Genomic DNA, 21,014 nt, shown 5'->3' with positions numbered 1-21,014 from the left:
AGCAATGCCTCATTTTCACCCAATTCTCTCATTCTGAAAATTAACCACATACTGTAGAGGGAAAATATGAGTTAGATAGTGATTAGTTCGTTAGATAGTTAACATTTCAAACAGATTGCCTGGGTCCAGTAAGCAACTAACTTGAGGAACGTCGTATACCAGTTGATACTGTAACGACCCTAGGTTTATATGCGCGGATATTGACTCTGCCGCCAGTTTTGCCAATTTAGCGACTTTGCCGCTATATTTAGAGAGTATTCAGAACCCTCTAGCGACAAATTTTTTAAAAAGCGACTAGCGACTTTTGGAGACTCTGACGTGAAAGCACGTATCGTTCTTACTCTTCTCAACGAGCAGCGGGTGCTGCCGTGGGTCCCACCCAGTCCAAAGCACTCACAGGCGGTCGAGTCCTTGCGCAGCAGTCCCTCCCAGCTCCAGTCAGAGCAGGAGATGTTCACCCCTCCGCGTCCAGACTGCAAATGAATCGCGCATGCGGGAAGCCGCTGCTGGCTGATCCCGGCTGATCCCAATTAACCTGAATTAGGGTCCGACTAGTTACCATAATTTTCTCACATTGCCATTGACAGTTTTTTCTATCGTCTCTTTTTGGTCCATTTAGATGTTTTTATTTTTATGTTATGGTTAAAAATGTGGACCATAAAGTAAAAAACAAACCAAATTAAGAAAACTGAACTAAAAAACAAAACACAAAAATAATAAAAAATAAACTAAGTAACTCTGCCAGTGTCTCTTTTGGGTCACCTTTGCCGGTCCCAAGCCCGGATAAAGGAGGGTTGGAATTGTGACATAAAAAAACAAGAATTGACAGAAGAAAGTTCATACAGCGTACATCAAAATTACATGCACATGGCTAATTATGCAAATTAGGAGATTACATCATTTAGGTACTTCTAGCGTCTTTTAGGACAGCCAATAGCTTTCACAACCATCTTCCTGAAATTGAGAGTTGTAAAGGTTTTCATAAAAGGAATTGACAAATGATGATATTGTAATGGGATCTTTGCATAAAACATTGTTAATTTTGAGTGCAGTTATAGATTTTATTTTGTAGTTTCTCTTTTCAAGTGCAAAAAAGTAAAGTGCTTTTTTCCCCCCTCTTCAATCCATTTGGCTCTTGACCTTACAAAGGCCCCTTTGCCAGATCCGTGTAAGTCTGTTATAATTCCAGTTGTAAAGACCTGAACACAGACTCCTCTTCTTCAGATAGATTATCTTTCTTTAGAAAACTGTCAAGCTTCCTCATCATCTCCTTTTCTCTATTGTTATTTAATTGCATCAGCTCTTTGGCGCGTTTAATGGCTACCACTCTGACTTTATGTTTGAAAAATTCCCATCGACTTCCATGACCCAAGTCTTTTCTAGCAAAAATATCTTTAGCTAATGATTATGTTTTCAATGAGATCAGTATCTTTAAGAAGTGGGTTGTTTAATTTCCAATATCCTCAAGTACCTTTTGATTTTTTAGTAGCTTGTAAATTCAGGGAAATCAAGTGATGATCAGAAAAGGGAGCACTTCAACATTTTGCATAAGATATATCCATGTAATTCTATGATGTCCAAATTTGTGGCTATTGATGATATCAGCGTTTTCTGTGAAAAATAAGGTGAGAATCTGTCTCACTTGTTCTTTGAATGTAAATTTGTGCCCGAATTTTGGGGAAACCTTGCAAAGTACTTATTTACCATTATGAACACTGTCTATAATTTTAACATAAAATATATATGTTACTATTGCAATGATAACAAAACCACTGAAATTGTTATTTTTTTTGTTATTATTGTTGCCAAATACTTTATACACAAACAAAAATTCAAAAATTCTATACCAAAATTACCAATTTTTCTGATTGAATTTAATTATCTTAAAACACTAACCCTAATGAATAACAAAAATAATATCTTCATGAATCATAAGATATTTTCAGAGTGAATATAATTGCACTTAAATTGTTTCTTTTTTGTATTTTATTTATATTTTTTGTATGTTTGAGCATTGTTAATACCTGTGTTTGGTTTGCTAGACATGTTTGATGTAGCAATGTAAGTTGATATTTGTTTTACGAATAATACAAAATGAAAAACAAAGTTGATAAAAAAAAAATAGGACAGCCAATAGCTACTTCCCTTACTGAGGAGTTGGCAACACTGTTGCCGCTCGAGTACACTTTTGGGGCACAATCGATAGCGCGCTGGACTTCGGGCTAGAAGGTCGAGGGTTCGAGACCTGCTCCCTCCCTGTTTCATTACTATAGCGAATTGGTTAGGTTACTAATGTTATCTCATCTGATGTTGTAACGTTAGCTGTCTGACTTTATTAGCCAGCTAATTTTCCTAAACTCAATTTTAATCAGATAAATTGGCTAATGTTGCTCAACATGTCTCTGGCTAGCTTACGGAGAATTCGATCCAGTTAGCAAGATTCTTAACAATGCTAAACATACTTTCTCCCTCACCTCACTTTCCAAATGCCAGTTGTTTTTCGGTTACAGCTCATTAAGTACTCTTCATCACCTTCTCACCCCCGTCCTGTGGTCAGGCTTCTCATCTAACGTTACCTCTTCGTAATCGTTCAGGGACGCGCTACTGTAGCTGGCAAGCTGCCTTTCCTCTCCGCTGTCTTCCCAGATGGTTGTCTCTTCTCTCTTCAGTCGCTTGTTGTGCTGATTTCTGTTGTTATGTAAACGATTGGCTGAGCCTTGGATACAACCAGTATTGCTCCAAACGCGCATCGCTCGTTCGCTTACAGCCAATAGTGATCCAAAGTCCCCCCTCCCAAACTTTCTCATCGGATCTACACGAATCACATAGGTCACCTATTTTGGATTCAAAACGGCGAATTTCGCCTAAAGGTGACTAGTTTGTATCCCTGAGAATGACAAAACCACATTACAAGGGTATACGAAGATAACCAGAAACATAGGAATATTTCTTACCTGTCAAATAAATACACATTCACGACAAATGTAATGAACCCAAAACAGATAAAAACACTTTATTTTTTCCAATGTATTTCATATGAGCTGAGAGAGTTGGATTTCCCGCTCTTCGGTTCTGTGACTCAGTATCTTCAGCCATCATCACTACAGGATTCCGATGCAGCAGGCACAAGGTAATGAAATGTGAATTAAGGAATAGAGTGCCATTTGGGACGCAGTCATAATGTAAATACTGGACTGTACACATAGGGCAATACCACCATCTCAGACAGTATGGCAATACTGAAACAAGGCCACGCTGGGCAGGCAGGCTCACCCAAACAACTAAATACGAGTCCTCTTTAAGTCCAAGCTCACCTCCAGTCCCAGATAGTCCATATCTTTTTTTAGTTGGAAAACCAACCCTGCAGATTCAGAAATTCAATACACCGGAATTCTTATCAGTCTTTTGAACTTTTCTTTCCAGAATTGATCCTGAAAAGTTTTTCAGTTCTGGTTGCTCACAGTTCTCAGGCAGTGTTTTGTAGTAATAAATAAACACGCAGCAGAAAAACAACATCCTGGCAGTCTGGCTGGCTGGGTCAGGCCAAAGGCTTCATGGAGAGGGCCACCCGTCAACCGCCAACCAACCACTACACCCCTCAGGACTGAAGGTGTAGAGAAAAGGAGAGGAACAGCACACCTGTTGTTTTAGTTGTTGATCAGGGTCAAAGGTCATCTGACTCGCAGTTGTGACGTCATCCACTCCAAGCCTTGGCACAACCTAAAGGTAGGGAGACATAAGGAAACAAGATAATGGATTTATCAGTTTGTGGGAATATATTTTGATACTTCACAAATGTATGTTCTTCAGACTAACACGCAGTGCATTTAGAAAGTATTCAGACCCTTCCGTTTTCCCACATTTTGTTATGTTACTTATTCTAAACAAAAAATTATTCAGACCCTTTGCTATGAGACTCGAAATTGAGCTCTGGTGCATCCTGTTTCCATTCATCATCCTTGAGATGTTTCTACAACTTGAACGGAGTCCACCTGTGGTAAATTCAATTGATTAAACATTATTTGGAAAGGCACACACCTGTCTATATAGGTCGCACAGTTGACAGTGCATGTCAGAGGAAAAACCAAGCCATGAGGTCGAAGGAATTGTCCGAAGAGCGCCGAAAGAGGATTGTGTCGAGGCATAGATCTGGGGAAGGTTACCAAAACATTTCTGCAGCATTGAAGGTTCCCAAGAACACAGTGGACTCCACCATTCTTAAATGGAAGAAGTTTGGAACCACCAAGACTCTTCCTAGAACTGGCCGCCCGACCAAACTGAGCAATTAGGGGAAAAGGGCCTTGGTCAGCGAGGTGACCAAGAACCCGATGGTCACTCTGACAGAGCGCCAGAGTTCCTCTGTGGATATGGGAGAACCTTCCAGAAGGACAACCATCTCTGCAGCACTCCACCAATCAGGCCTTTATGGTAGTGGCCAGACGGAAGTCACTCCTCAGGAAAAGGCACATGACAGCCTGCTTTGGAGCACCTAAAGACCATCAGACCATGAGAAACAAGATTCTCTGGAGGAAACCTGGAACCACCCCTACGGTGAAGCATGGTGGTGGCAGCATCATGCTAAGGGGATGCGTTTCAGCAACAGTGAATGGGAGACTTGTCAAGATCAAAGGAAAGATGAACAGAGCAAAGTACAGAGAGATACAGTTGAAGTCAGAAGTTTGCATACACTTAGGTTGGCGTCATTAAAACTCGTTTTTCAACCACTCCACAAATTTCTTGTTAACAAACTATAGTTTTGACAAGTCGGTTAGGACATCTACTTTGTGCATGACACAATTCATTTTTCCAACAATTGTTTACAGACAGATAATTTCACTTATAATTCACTGAATCACAATTCCAGTGGGTCAGAAGTTCACTGTGCCTTTAAACAGCTTGAAAAATTCCAGAAAATTATGTCATGGCTTTAGAAGCCTCCGATAGACTAATTGACATAATTTAAGTTAATTGAAGGTGTACCTGTGGATGTATTTCAAGGCCTACCTTCAAACTCAGTGCCTCTTTGCTTGACGTCATGGGAAAAATCAAAATAAATCAGCCAAGACCTCAGAAAAAAAAAAGAAGGTATGAATGGAGACCTCCACAAGTCTGGTTCATCCTAGCGAGCAATTTCCAAATGCCTGAAGGTACCACGTTCTTCTGTACAAACAATAGTACCCAAGTATAAACACCATGGGACCACGCAGCCATCATACCGCTCAGGAAGGAGGTGTGTTCTGTATCCTAGAGATGAACTTACTTTGGTGCAAAAAGTGCAAATCATTCCCAGAACAGCAAAGGACTTTGTGAAGACGCTGGTTGAAACATGTACAAAAGTATCTATATACACAGTAAAACAATATCGACATAACCTGAAAGGCCGCTCAGCAAGGAAGAAGCCACTGCTCCAAAACCACCATAAAAAAGCCAGACAACGGTTTGCAACTGTACATGGGGACAAAGATCGTACTTTTTGGAGTAATGTCCTCTGGTCTGATGAAACAAAAATAGAACTGTTTGACCATATTGACCATCGTTATGTTTGGAGGAAAAAGGGGGTGGCTTGCAAGCCAAAGATCACCATCCCAACTGTGAAGCACGGGGTGGCAGCATCATGTTGTGGGGGTCCTTTGCTGCAAGAGGGACTGGTGCACTTCACAAAATAGATGGCATCATGAGGGAGGAAAATTACAAGGATATATTGAAGCAACATCTCAGTTAAAGCTTGGTCACAAATGGGTCTTCCAAATGGACAATGACCCCAAGCATACTTCCAAAGTTGTGGAAAAATGGCTTAAGGTCAACAAAGTCAAGGTATTGGAGTGGTCATCACAAAGCCCTGACCTCAACCCTATAGAAAATTTGTGGGCAGAATTGAAAAAGCGTGTGCGAGCAAGGAGGCCTACAAACCGGACTCAGTTACTGTCAGGAGGAATGTGAAAAAATTCACCCAACTTATTGTGGGAAGCTTGTGGAAGGCTACCCGAAACATTTGACCCAAGTTAAACAATTTAATGGCAATGCTACCAAATACTAATTGTGTGTGTGTGTAAACTTCTGACCCACAGGGAATGTGATGAAAGAAATAAAAGCTGAAATAAATCATTCTCTCTACTATTATTCTGACATTTCACATTCTTAAAATAAAGTGGTGATCCTAACTGACCGAAGATTAAATGTCAAGAATTGTGAAAAACTGAGTTTAAATGTATTTGGCTAAGGTGTATGTAAACTTCTGACTTCAACTGTACTTGAAAACCTGCTCCAGAGCACTCAGGGCTGCAGACTGGGGCGAAGGTTTACCTTCCAACAGGACAACAGCCCTAAGCACACAGCCAAGACAAAGCAGGAGTGGTTTTGGGACAAGTCTCTGAATGTCCTTGAGTGGCCCAGCCAGAGTCTAGACTTGAACCTGATCGAACATCTCTGGAGATGGAGATCTGATTTTCTGTAATATACCATTGCAATGCTTAAAAGCCAGATCAATGCGAGTGGGATGGACAGACCATAATATTGTGACCATAACCATGAACACCAAGGTTCCAAAGACACCCCCTAGGATTGTGGTCAAATTAAATTGTAAAACATTTAATCATGAGCTATTTCTAAATAATTTGGCTGCTGTACCCTGGGAGCTGATTTATCTAGAGGATGATTTAAATCACACTACAGCACGTTTTATTGATTTGCTCACTGAGGTAATGGACCATCATGCCCCTATAAGAAAGAGTACAGTTGGTGCCCGTCCATCTCCATGGATTGATGATGAACTGGGTGTGGCTTTTTCTTTAAGAAATATGGCAAAAGTCTTAGCAGCCAAGTCAAAATTAGAAATTGATGAACAGAATAATAGAACATTACGTAATTATGCAGTTAAATTGAATCGAAAGGGAAAAAAAGTTTTTACAATGATGCGTTTATTGATTGTTAAAATGATTGTAAAAAGGTATGGAACACAGTTAAGGGCTTACTTGGTACATCTATCTCATCATGCCCATCTAGTGTGGAGGTGGACGGGAGAATGATAACAAAACCAGTTGATATTGCCAATCATGTTGCAGATTTTTTTTTACAAAGAAAATTAAATTACTGAGCAACAATGTAAACATACATTCTTCCAAACAAGCTATTGTCCAATGGATTGATGATCATATTATGAGCAACAAGATCTGCTCTTTTAGTCTACAAACGGTGTCAGTGGAGGAGGTGTTAAACCTATTGAAGTCATTACCTGATGGTAAATCTACAGTGGAGGAGGTGTTAAACCTATTGAAGTCATTACCTGATGGTAAATCTACAGTGGAGGAGGTGTTAAACCTGTTGAAGTCATTACCTGATGGTAAATCTACAGTGGAGGAGGTGTTAAACCTATTGAAGTCATTACCTGATGGTAAATCTACAGTGGAGGAGGTGTTAAACCTATTGAAGTCATTACCTGATGGTAAATCTACAGTGGAGGAGGTGTTAAACCTGTTGAAGTCATTACCTGATGGTAAATCTACAGTGGAGGAGGTGTTAAACCTATTTAAGTCATTACCTGATGGTAAATCTACAGGTTATGGTCTTATGGACAACTTTTTGCTTTGCTGTGCTGCTCCACAGATTGCAGTTCTACTGAAATACATTTTTAACTGGTCACTTGCAGATGTATGGAAGCATGCGAAACTGTAACCTATTCCGAAAGACTGCAAAGAACCCATTACTCCTGCCAATAGTCAACCAATTAGTGTACTCCCTACACTCAGTAAGATATTGGAGGGTATTGTGAGCAGATAAATGTGGGAGTACATGGAAAATAATGATCTGATTACAGCCAATCAGCATGCTTATCGTAAAAAACATTCCATTACCACTGCATTGGTTGACGTGACTGACCAGTGGCTCAATGCTATGGATAATGGCAAGTTTGTGAGTGTACTATTTTTAGATTTCAGTACAGCATTTGATTTAGTGGATCATGAAATAATTTTGACAAAATGAATGCATTATGGTTTTAAGGAGGTAGCATTGAATCGGGTACAGTCATATCTAACTGACAGGAAACAGTCCACCTATATCAATGGTTTCATTTCTTTCCCTCATGTGTTAAACTGTGGAATACCGCAGGGCAGCTGCATTGGGCCACTTCTTTATTTAATATATACCAACGATCTTCCATATGCCTTAGCTGAAACTCAAGCTACTATATTTGCAGATGATACTCTAATTTATGCAGAAAGACAATCGGTTAAACAGGTACAGCAAGCTTTACAAGGAGATTTGGAGAATATCGGGGAGTGGGTTTGCCAAAACAAACTTGTTTTAAACATCAAGAAAACCAAAGTTATGTTGGTCTGTTCAACTAGGAAAAGACCAAAACAGCATGGGATACAATTAAGTATGGGAGGAGTACAAATTGAAGAAGTGGCAGAAACCAAACTATTGGGAGTGCAGCTAGACAACTGCTTATCATGGTCGTCTCAAATAACTCATCTATGTAAAAAATTAAAAAATAAAACAGCATGCATAATCAGAAGGATAGCTAAATATTTACCAGGAAAAATTATTCAGCAAATAACAAGCATTAATTGAGAGTCAGGTGAACTACTGTTCTGTGGTCTGGGGAAATGCATCATTATGTGAAGTTAGGAGGCTGCAGAATGCACAGAACAAAGCAGCAAGGATTGTTTTAAGGTGGAGATATGGTTCTTCTGTTGCAGTCATGCGCAGTGTTCTTGGTTGGTCATCAATCGACAGGATTATTGAAAAAAAACATGCTTATTTTATTTCATAATACACATAATTTAAAACGGCCAAGTTCTATTCACAACGGTATTCAGTTGGTAAGAGACAGACATTCAGTAAATACTAGGAATAGACAGTCCACCATCTATGCGTTATCCAGACAGAAAAGAGAAATAGGCAAAATAACATTTCGATTTAGAGCAATAAAGAAATGGAATAAATTAACTGAGCAAACTAGAAACATTTTAATATATAAATTTAAACTTTAAAAAAAAAATTAAATATAATACATAGAAATGTTGTGTGACTATAGTAGATGAAGAATCAATATTTTTTAGATTGAGTATTTATTGGGTCATTGTGTTAGTATATTATGTATGTTTGTAATACTGTATTATATGTGAAAATGTGTTCGTATTATAAATTGTATTTTAATGTTTAAGGACTCTTGGAAGATTAGTCCAAATGGGGACTAAAAGAGATACAAATCAAATCAAACATGGAGACCTTAAAATAGCTGTGCAGCGACGCTCCCCATCCAACCTGACAGAGCTTGAGATGATCTGCTGAGAAGAATAGGAGAAACTCCCCAAATACAGGTGTGCCAAGCTTGTAGCATCATACCCAAGAAGACTTGAGGCTGTAATCACTGCCAAAAGGTGCTTCAACAAAGTACTGAGTAAAGGGTCTGAATACTTATGTAAATGTGATAGTTTATTTTTAATACATTGCAAAAATGTCTGAAAACCTGTTTTTACTTGGTCATTATGAGGTATTGTGTGTAGATTGAAGAGTAAAAATAACTTTTTAATACATTTTAGAATAAGGCTGTAACGTGTAACAAAATGTGAAAAAAGTAAAGGGGTCTGAATACTTTCCAAATGCACTGTATGCCTAAGTAAATGACTGCCAGTACTACCAGTGCTAGCACTGTCTACAGCAGTTTCTCAACCTTGGGGTCATGGAACAGCACCAGTCCCTAAGATGGTTAGCGGACACCAATTTAGTCAATATTCGAGACAAGTGCTAGTTTTAATGAGAGTGGTCTGGTCCGCCAAGGAGAAAATACAATTTCTTACCCCTCCCCAGTGAGGGCGCAGCAGGCCTGGATGTGCCACTGGTGGTCTTTGACTGATGTGAGCTGCAGGCTCTGGGAGATCTCAGCCACAGACATGCAGCCCTTCACATCCTGCTTGTTAGCAAAGATCAGCAGGCCCGCCTTCTTCAGATCCTGAGGGGGGGGGAGAGCGAGAAAGAGAGAGAATTTTGAGTTTAACACACTTAATTTCAACTGGAGTACTAAAAGGGATGGAGGAGAAGGACTGGTAAATGATACAATGAGGGAATAGAAGGAGGATGAGGAGAAAAAGCGAGAGGTGTGCTCATAGACCAGGAGTATCAAACTCATTCCACGAAGGACAGTGTCTGCGTGTTTTGGGTTTTTCCTTTCAATCAAGACCTAGGCAACCAGGTGAGGGGAGTTCCTTTCTAATTAGTGACCTTAATTCAATCAAGTACAAGGGTGGAGCAAAAAACACGCAGACCTCCGTGGAATGAGTTTGACACGTGTGTCATAGACCATCATGGAACACCGGCTGCTGCCATGTCTTCTGCTGTGGGTTGTACTGAACTCATACCATCTTGACCCACACATATTGTCATACGTCCTCTCACATAAAACATGAACAAGAAGACCAACAACTCACTTCATGTGCAAGCATTCTGTAGAGCTCCTCTTTGGTGACAGAGATTCTCTCTCGGTCAGTGCTGTCCACCACTATGATCACAAACTGGAGAGAAAGATGGGGAGAGCGATAAGGACAGTTAAAAAGACAGTCGGCAACACTTTACATTAAATTGCTCTTATACCGAAGTAAAAACACTGGAAACATTGTATTGAGCCGTTTAAAAAAAACAATTGCATAGCAATATTGTTGAGCAGTTTTTGTTAATTCAATAAAAAATTAAACTACAAAATAATAATAACTGCCATACAGCCACAATACGTGGTCTGACCTCTGTGTTTGTGTAGTACGTGTTCCAGGAGGATCTCAGTGACTCCTGCCCTCCGATGTCCCACATCAGGAAATGAGTGTTGTTCACCACTATCTCCTCCACGTTGCTGCCTATTGTAGGAGAGGTGTGCACCACCTCGTTCATAGAACTGCACCACAAGCACAGAAGGTTCTCAATCAATGCAAAAAAAAAGTCAGATACAATTCTGGTAGGCATGAGAACAATGGGGTTCCCAGAGTTCACTTCACTTCGTAATCTATGCCCCATTGTATCATTCTTCCATGAACTGTGGGTTAACCAAAACCTAGCTCAATATTGGACAAAAGGAGCCTAACGTTACTCTTTATAGTCCAAGGACCTTAGGCAGGCAGCCTAGCAGTTAGAGAGACGAGCCAGAAACCGGAGGGTTGGCAGTTCAAATCCCGGGTCCAACAGAAGAAAAAAAAAAATCTGGTGATATCAAGATTTCCGTTAGGAAAATATGGTGCCGGACAATGTGACCGGGAAGATTTGAATTTACTGGCCATTTGAGAAATTTACTGGACCCATAGAGGTCGACCGATTATGATTTTTCAACGGCGATACAGATTATTGGAGGACCAAAAAAAGCCGATACCGATTAATCGGACGAGTTTTAAAAATGTATTTGTAATAATGACAATTACAACAATACTGAATGAACACTTATTTTAACTTAATATAATACATCAATAAAAATCAATTTAGCCTCAAATAAATACTGAAACATGTTCAATTTGGTTTAAATAATGCAAAAATAAAGTGTTGGAGAAGTAAAAGTGCAGTATGTGCCATGTAAAAAAGCTAACGTTTGAGTTCCTTGCTCAGAACATGAGAACATATGAAAGTTGGTTGTTACTTTTAACAGAAGACTTCAATATCCAAGGATAGAGGTTTTTAGATTGTAGTCAATATAGTATTTATAGGACTATTTCTCTCTATACCATTTGTATTTCATATACCTTTGACTATTGGATGTTCTTATAGGCACTATAGTATTGCCAGTGTAACAGTATAGCTTCCGTCCATCTCCTCGCCGCTACCTGGGCTCGAACCAGGAACACAGCCACACTTGAAGCAGCGTTACCCATCGCTCCACAAAAGCCGCGGCCCTTGCAGAGCAAGGGGAACAACCACTCCAAGTCTCAGAGCGAGTGACGTTTGAAACGCTATTAGCGCGCACCCCGCTAACTAGCTAGCCATTTCACATCGGTTACACCAGCCATTAGGCTGATAGGCTTGAAGTCATAAACAGCGCTGTGCTTGCGAAGAGCTGTTGGCAAAACGCACGAAAGTGCTGTTTGAATGAATGCTTACGAGCCTGCTGCTGCCTACCATCGCTCAGTCAGTCTGCTCTATCAAATCATAGACTTAATTATAACATAATAACACACAAAAATACACATTAGTATGGTCGAATCCGGAAACTATCATTTCGAAAACAAAACGTTTATTATTTCAGTGAAATACGGAACCGTTCGATATTTTATCTAACGGGTGGCATCCCTAAGTCTAAATATTCTTGTTACATTGCACAACCTTCAATGTTGGGTCATAATTGCGTAAAATTCTGGCAAATTAGTTCGCAATGAGCCAGGCTGCCCAAACTGTTGCATATTGTCGTGGTAATTTCCTGTATTACTAAACCCAGGAGAGTTTACAAACCACACACAAGTCAGAGTTACATTTTAAACTTAATCTGTAATTATATGAGCTTCCCCATAGCCCTTTGACTCTCAGATCAATTCAGTGTCTATAAATGAATTCTGAGTGTTAACATAATGGCAACTGAGATATTTTATAGCAAAGATCCACCCCTCTCAACTTACATGACAAACCACAAACTCTTCACAAAGGGCCTTTTACTTAAAAAAAGGAGTATCCCATAGCCAGATAGCATTAGCTATAAATGATCGTTCAGTTTGGTCTCTAAAACGAGATTCTAATCTCGTACCTAGTACTTCACAGTACCAAAACATTACCTCACGATCTGGAATACTCTTTAGGCTTTATTGGCCAAAGACATGGTAAATCTCCTCTGTCAGTGTTATCTCATAGAGGCCCATCCTCAGTGGAACACACACAATATTCTGTCGAATAAAACAACCATTCTAATGCAATACAAAGATTATAAAATAATCTTACAAGCACTATAACATAATCTTGCAATTTTCCACGACATCTTCCCATCACATGGTTTAATAACAGATACATTCACATATGAAGACAGTGTTCCATTCTGACCTCTCCCCTCTCTGGGCCCCAAGTGACTTTTCCCTAGAGAAGAAAGGAAAAATGCAACTGCCGACAGTATAGTCCAACAAGAGACATTCTAATGACAAGTATCGTCCAAAAAGAGACATTCTAATGACAAGTATCTCAAAGTAAATAAAACATCTTATTTATCTTTGTTACCTAACTAATTCTGATTCAGCTACGACAATATACCCTGACTCTGCGTGCAATGAACGCAAGAAAAGTGACAATTTCACCTGGTTAATATTGCCTGCTAACCTGGATTTCTTTTAGCTAAATATGCAGGTTTCAAAATATATACCTCTGTGTACTGATTTTAATAAAGGCATTGGTGTTTATGGTTAGGTACAGTCGTCCAACGATTGTGCTATTTTCGCAAATGCGCTTTTGTTAAATCATCCCCCAGCGTGCATCAATTATATGCAACGCAGGACACGCTAGATAAATAATAGTAATATCATCAACCATGTGTAGTTATAACTAGTAATTATGATTGATTGATTGTTTTTTATAAGATAAGTTTAATGCTAGCTAGCAACTTATCTTGGCTTCTACTGCATTTGCGTAACAGGCAGGCTCCTCGTGGAGTGCAATGAGGCAGGTGGTTTGAGCGTTGGACTAGTTAACTGTAAGGTTGCAAGATTCGATCCCCCGAGCTGACAAGGTGAAAATCTGTCGTTCTGCCCCTGCACAAGGCAGTTAACCCACCGTTTCTAGGCCGTCATTGAAAATAAGAATGTGTTCTTAACTGATTGGCTGAGTTAAATAAAGGTATATAAAAAATATTAAAAAATATGCAAAATCGGCGCCCAAAAATACAGATTTCCGATTGTTATGAAAACTTGAAATCGGCCCTAATTAATCAGCCATTCCGATTAATCGGTCGACCTCTAACCCATATGCATTGGGTACATAAACCATTATGGCGTCCACCCACAGTGCTCAGAATGACAGAAATCACATTTAGATTATGGTAATGCATCTTAACAGAACATGCAACTCATGTAATGAAGCAGCCAATAAAACGTAATTTGCCCAAATGGAATTTGCAGGAAAACACCATTCTAAACAGAGCACCTAATAGCGGTTCTATTATGTGATAAGATGAAAATCTCTGTTAGAAACTTAGAAATAGGGGGCATCTAAAGATGCAACAACTAAGATGGGTTGCTAATATGACTAGGATTGACAAGGAAAGAAAGTTGATATGAAAACCAATAGAACAGAAGATAAATGGCATAGCAGCCCCCCCCAACCCCCTTAACCAAGCCTGCTTCAGGGCATCAGAAGAACTGAGAACAGAGTGGCGGAGGAGAGTGCTGAGGGTGAAGGCTCTTCTTGACTGACTTTCAGGAAACTGCTCTAGGCTTGGCCTATGTGCAGCCCACCGGAGTTGGATGTGACCTATACATCCAACCCAATAACAGCCTCTGTTGAAGACCATTGTCCAACCCAATAACAGCCTCTCTTGAAGACCATTGTCCAACCCAATAATAACAGCCTCTGTTGAAGACCATTGTCCAACCCAATAACTACATGTAGGCCTACTTTTGTTTTATTTCTTACAGTCTTTGAGATTATCAGTATAATGAAAAGCACTACATAAATTACATCTTCCCTTTCATAGACGTCCCTCTCTTCCCCTTAAAAAAAGCGTACAATAGGCTACTTACAACTGGTAAAGAATGGTGGTCTTCCCTGCATTGTCCAGGCCCACAATAATAACCTTGTGCTCTGAAAAAGTGAGAAGAAATACATTTTAAAAACACATTCAAATAATCACAAGACACTATAAACTTCAAAAATAAGTCTGACTTCAATGCCCAGTGGCTGACCTACGCTCCCAATATGGAGCAGCACAATTGAGTCATTTGGATATGTGTTATTCAGCTCTCCACAGCACAGTCATAAACTAAACAAGCCATTCATTATAGGAGCTGCAAGACTTAAGACTTCACAGTGATAAACTGCAATGTTACACACATATTCAAACGGCTCTCTCACTGCCCTTTCTCTGAGACATGGCCGTGCCAGAGACACACACACTAGAGTGAGTGGTCTCAGTGCTGTGCTTGCTAAGGTTTAAAGCAGCAGCTGTCGGTAATGGATGGCACACACATAACGGATACTGACCCACCTGCTCAGCTGAACACAGAACGGATACTGACCCACCTGCTCAGCTGAACACATAACGGATACTGACCCACCTGCTCAGCTGAACACAGAACGGATACTGACCCACCTGCTCAGCTGAACACAGAACGGATACTGACCCACCTGCTCAGCTGAACACAGAACGGATACTGACCCACCTGCTCAGCTGAACACAGAACGGACACTGACCCACCTGCTCAGCTGAACAAAGCCATCTGCACTCAAACATACGGCTCCATGTAAACACTGTCACTGGCAGACAGACAAATAAAAACCAACAAGAAACACTGGACCAAAACAAAAGACAGGATACTCTTTGCACACACACACTACAATGTTGTTAGCATGGTGCTAGCTGCCACTAGACAAGACATTACATTACACCTGTGAAGTTAGTCTAGTCCTGAGTATGACTGAAGAAGGTACATGGCCTGTACAAAACTAGCCTCGTACGAACTATCCTGATCTGGCAAGCTTACATTCTGTATCCATGTAGCGGTAGTGAAAAGAGAATTTAAGCTTGCGAGGTCATCTGGATGGTTCGTACAAGGTCATCGGGATGGTTCATACAAGGTCATCGGGATGGTTTATACAAGGTCATTGGGATGGTTCGTACAAAGTCATCGGGATGGTTCGTACTAATGCAAAAACCACACCTTGACTGGAATTCAAGACATGTCCAGTATGGCTAATCCAGCCAGATATGGGCAGAGCAGGCTGAGCAAACATATGACTAATAAGCTGAAACAATATCCACCCCTTTTAAAAGCCACAGGCAGGAGTAGGCGGTGTATATTTGGATTGGATCTAGAGCTAGGCCTACTCACTCCCCTCTTCCTTAATACTCACGCCCCTCTTCCTTAATGCTCACTCCCCTCTTCCTTAATACTCACTCCCCTCTTCCTTAATACTCACTCCCCTCTTCCTTAATACTCACTCCCCTCATCCTTAATACTCACTCCCCTCATCCTTAATACTCACTCCCCTCATCCTTAATACTCACTCCCCTTCGTCCTTAATGCTCACTCCCCTCTGTCCTTAATACTCACTCCCCTCTGTCCTTAATACTCACTCCCCTCTGTCCTTAATACTCACTCCCCTCTGTCCTTAATACTCACTCCCCTCTGTCCTTAATACTCACTCCCCTCTGTCCTTAATACTCACTCCCCTCTGTCCTTAATACTCACTCCCCTCTGTCCTTAATACTCACTCCCCTCTGTCCTTAATACTCACTCCCCTCTGTCCTTAATACTCACTCCCCTCATCCTTAATACTCACTCCCCTCTTCCTTAATGCTCACTCCCCTCTTCCTTAATGCTCACTCCCCTTCGTCCTTAATGCTCACTCCCCTTCGTCCTTAATACTTACTCCCCTGTCCTTAATACTTACTCCCCTGTCCTTAATACTCACTCCCCTCTGTCCTTAATACTCACTCCCCTCTGTCCTTAATACTCACTCCCCTCTGTCCTTAATACTCACTCCCCTCTGTCCTTAATACTCACTCCCCTCATCCTTAATACTCACTCCCCTCATCCTTAATACTCACTCCCCTCATCCTTAATACTCACTCCCCTCTTCCTTAATGCTCACTCCCCTCTTTCTTAATGCTCAATCCCCTTCGTCCTTAATGCTCACTCCCCTTCGTCCTTAATACTTACTCCCCTGTCCTTAATACTCACTCCCCTCTGTCCTTAATACTCACTCCCCTCATCCTTAATACTCACTCCCCTCATCCTTAATACTCACTCCCCTCATCCTTAATACTCACTCCCCTCATCCTTAATACTCACTCCCCTCTTCCTTAATGCTCACTCCCCTCTTCCTTAATGCTCACTCCCCTTCGTCCTTAATGCTCACTCCCCTTCGTCCTTAATACTTACTCCCCTGTCCTTAATACTCACTCCCCTCTGTCCTTAATACTCACTCCCCTCTGTCCTTAATACTCACTCCCCTCTGTCCTTAATACTCACTCCCCTCTGTCCTTAATACTCACTCCCCTTCGTCCTTAATACTCACTCCCCTCTTCCCTTAATACTCACTCCCCTTCGTCCTTAATACTCACTCCCCTTCGTCCTTAATACTCACTCCCCTTCGTCCTTTCTCTTCCTGTCTCTTGCTACATGTATTTTTGGCAGACCTGCAGCACAATCCCCAGTGTTTAGGCTACAGCACCGGGATTCAACTTGACTGTTTCTCGGGACTGTTTACAGTAAATGGAGTGGTCTACTTCGATTCACGGTCACAAATAAGACTACTTTGGTGTTCATTTTTTAAGGAAAGGGAAATTCCTATTTTTGCTTTACGAAACAACTTCAGATGACACCAAGTAGCACAGGAAACCAACTTCCCATGTGGGGGGGTCTAAGCTATGACATTATGTAGACACTTTTTTTGGTGGGCGTTATCTAGATAGACACTAGGGCTGGGAAACGCCAGGGACGATACGATATTATCACTATACTTTGGTGCCATATGTCTGCTGCAGAGGGTCAAGAGACAGCCAGGAGAAAACTAGTTTTGATCAGTCATGGAAATAAAAGTGCTGAAAACAAAATGTATTTAACAGAGAGCAGACCTTAATATTAGAACATTTTTTGCAGCCACTGCAAAATGCAGATTGCAAAGAGCACGCATCTGTCACCTGAGTTTGAGGTCTCCAGTTAGTCTTGCGTAAACTAATGCATAAGACCTTGTCTCTGTTGCAAAGGTACCTCAGGTGTTTTAGACTGTGTTGCAGTTAAAATTGGTGCACACGGTTCCTTCAACAATATCGACTATATTCACTGTAAAGAACCTTTGTACCCGGTGCTGTGCTAGTCTATTTTACTTGTCATTCACCTTGTGAATGAACTGCTGTTTTTTTTATTTAAAACTGCCACAGCCCACATTGAGAAGTCTTTGAAATTCCTGTTTGAAGTACTACTGACACAGCGACATAAACTTAACGTCTCTCGGACCATGGGCTTTATGACACGTGGAACACTGTTGCTTGTGGACGACTACCAATCAAGCCTTCCCCAGACACCGGGCATAGCCAATTACAATAGGCCTATGTGAGAGGACAAGGTCTTTATATTACAAATAAAGACATTGTGAGAGGAGAGTCCAATGAAACTAGCCTAGGTTTTTAAGAGACAATTCAGCTACAGTATTGCTCTGACTGAACCAATATGGAACCGCTAAGAGATGGGTCATGCTGTATGCCTGTAACAAGAGTTACACTGACAGCGAATAAAGTGGGTCAATAGTTGTTGAAAACGCTTATATTTCCCCCTTTCAGCAGCCTTAAAAACTAGGGCTGGGAATTGGCAGGGACCCCACAACACTATTAATATTGCGATATTGTCAATAAATCGTCAAAAATAATATCCCAATATGTAACTGTATCGATTTTTCCCCCAATCACTACTTGAAACGCATAAAAAGCTCTTCATGATGGGACATGCTTTGGGTGGGGAGGTATACCCGTCTCTAACCTAACCTAGCAGGCGTAAAAAAAGATGCCTGAGCAGAGTCCACACATTTGTTTTTCAGGGGAAATGGAAGTTAGGTGGAAAATACCGTATTCCTGAAAAACGGAAACATCCGCTTTCTATCGACCCCGCGGAGAGTGGCCTGGCTGTCTGGTAGTAACAGGTAAACAGCCTGCGACAACAGTAGCTCTCTTGTCAACTCCTAACGGAATTTCCATGCCAAACATGTTAGGCTTGACAATGACAGCAATTTAGTTAGCAAACACAAACATCTGGGACCAGCCTAGTACAACAGAACAGGATTCGTCGTCGTCATGACTGCTTCGTGTTCATCCATAGGTAAACATCCTGATGTGGCACTGACTGCATGTGGGGATAGGAGTGAACAGTAAACCTAAAGTGAAAACTAAAGTGAAGTCTTTAGTTTCAATATCTGGGATTGTTTATGTATACGACCTTGATTTGACTAGGCAAACAATTCTTTAACACAGTCAGTGACCCCCTGAGAATCGGCCCACATACTACATAAAAAGAGGCCAAGAGAGAGAACTTTCCATAGGAGCACTCTGCTGCCCTCGGGTCTCGTGTTACAGGTTCGCACAGATCTGTTTACAGATTGAGTTAGTTCAGGATTCAGCAGGGAGGGATTGATTACATTTTCAGCTAAATTAGACAAAAACACAGTGCACTAAAGAGGACATTCAGCACAGCTCTTAGCTGACCATCTGTGAAGGAAAACAGGAAAAATACTGCATCAAAGGCCAGTTGCTGGGCTAAGGCTCAAAATTAATATTCAAGTTCCATTTTACTCTCCAGTGATCCTGAACTTTAGCTAGGCTGACTCAACAAATGTGGTACACAGCGAGGACGGGAGTCCAAATGTCATCCCAATGTCCCAACAGACTCCCATAGTTGCGGTCCAGAACCAAGGCTCTCTGAACAATGCAGTAGTGATATAGCTATAACAATATACAAAACACATGGTGATATCATTCAATATAGCTAGCTATTACACCAGGGGAGGATGGCTAATAATAATGGCTGGAACCTAACGAATGGAATGATACCACTCCACTCCAGGCATTACCACAAGCCCGTCCTCCCCAATTAAGTTGGCACCAACCTCCTGTGTATTACACTACAGTGGACGGCAGGTAGCCTAACAGATAGAGCGTTGGGCCTGTAACCGAAAGGTCTGTAGTTCCCCGAGCTGTCGACGTGCCCTTCAAATCAAAGTACACATATTTGCTGATGTCATCGCAAGTGCAGCGAAACCCTAATTGCGCCAGGGTCGCCGTTAATAATGGCAGACCCTGGCCGTCTCAGAGGGTCTCTCAGTCAGGGGAAGTTGGGATATGAAAAAAAGATGTCCAATTCCCACATGCCAAGAATTTCACATAGGACAGATAAACACCCAACGATTTATTATAATAATGACTTTACACCCCCCCCCCCCCCCCATTTTTATTATATATATATATATATATATATATATATATAAATGTAATAGCAAGCTAGCAGTTTTGTAAACACTGGAACATTATTGGCTGTTGGCTAACAGCTGGACTATCTAAATAACAACATGAACTCAGCTGGATACGTTAGACGCTAGGAAACGTGCTACGCTAACTAGCTAACTACACACTCGACGTCAACGATAGGTCTGACATACCTTGATGATTGAAAAGCCTCCATAGCTTGGTGAAAATTATTCCCATGGCTGTTGTTGTAGAGCCTTTGGAGGCAACTAACTACGACCAATTTGGCAGTAATTTAGCTAGGTAACTAGCTGACTGGCTAGCTAGCTAGCTATCTGGCGAATTCCTGAAGATGTTGCTAACGTAAATCGGGCAATGCAGTCACACGACCTGGCAATATTTAACGGTGGAAAAGAGACCAGTAATATCAACGCTTATTGATAAAGTTATCATTTTTGCACGAAGGCTTTTCCTTTATGGCCGAAATAGAATTACAGGACGACGTTATTGCATTTCTAGCTACAGAATACAACGGTAGCTGATTAGCTAGCCCTGGAGTGCAGTCGTCAACACTGACGCATGCTCTCTCCACAATCCGCCCATTGAGGATGGATTACCAAATCAGAGACAATTATGACGAATAAAGTTTAGGGTGACACCTTATACGTTACATTGCATTATGTGTGCAAAGCCCACTATCCAGTAGTACTGCATCCATAGGCACTTCAGGTCATTCATCATTTGGAGTGAGGCAATTGCAGCCATTCACAAAATGCCATATATTTAATAAGATCGTATATTCAGTTCATGTGGGGTCTAACCCCGGGATTCCCCGGGAATCCCAAACTTTTTCTGCACAAAACCCAATTGACAGTAGAAAATGCAGGGGACCCCA

At 41.1% G+C, this 21,014-nt stretch overlaps 1 protein-coding gene across 1 annotated transcript; it reads right to left on the bottom strand.

Annotated features, from left to right (window-relative positions):
• Positions 1-2,985: 2,985 nt before the first annotated feature.
• LOC139380847 (ADP-ribosylation factor-like protein 5A) lies at positions 2,986-20,723 on the bottom strand. The gene is made up of 6 exons (XM_071123949.1): positions 20,314-20,723; positions 14,688-14,748; positions 10,741-10,888; positions 10,431-10,514; positions 9,804-9,955; positions 2,986-3,720 (listed from the first exon to the last, which is right to left on the bottom strand). The coding sequence occupies exons 1-6, from the start codon at positions 20,357-20,359 to the stop codon at positions 3,672-3,674; spliced, it is 540 nt and encodes a 179-aa protein (XP_070980050.1). The 5' UTR covers positions 20,360-20,723; the 3' UTR covers positions 2,986-3,671.
• Between the last annotated feature and the right edge of the window lie 291 nt (positions 20,724-21,014).

The sequence above is a fragment of the Oncorhynchus clarkii genome, chromosome 22 (assembly GCF_045791955.1).
Source record: "Oncorhynchus clarkii lewisi isolate Uvic-CL-2024 chromosome 22, UVic_Ocla_1.0, whole genome shotgun sequence".
Taxonomy (NCBI): domain Eukaryota; kingdom Metazoa; phylum Chordata; class Actinopteri; order Salmoniformes; family Salmonidae; genus Oncorhynchus; species Oncorhynchus clarkii.
Note: the sequence above shows the minus strand (reverse complement) of the source record. Positions and strands in the feature narration are given on the sequence as shown.

Coding starts and splice junctions, on each gene's coding strand:
- LOC139380847 (XM_071123949.1), bottom strand. CDS start 20,359: ATGGGAATAATTTTCACCAAGCTATGGAGGCTTTTCAATCATCAAG. Junction 10,889..14,687: donor ACCACCATTCTTTACCAGTT/GTAAGTAGCCTA, acceptor CTTGTGGTGCAG/TTCTATGAACGAGGTGGTGC. Junction 9,956..10,430: donor ACAGAATGCTTGCACATGAA/GTGAGTTGTTGG, acceptor CCCCCCCCTCAG/GATCTGAAGAAGGCGGGCCT.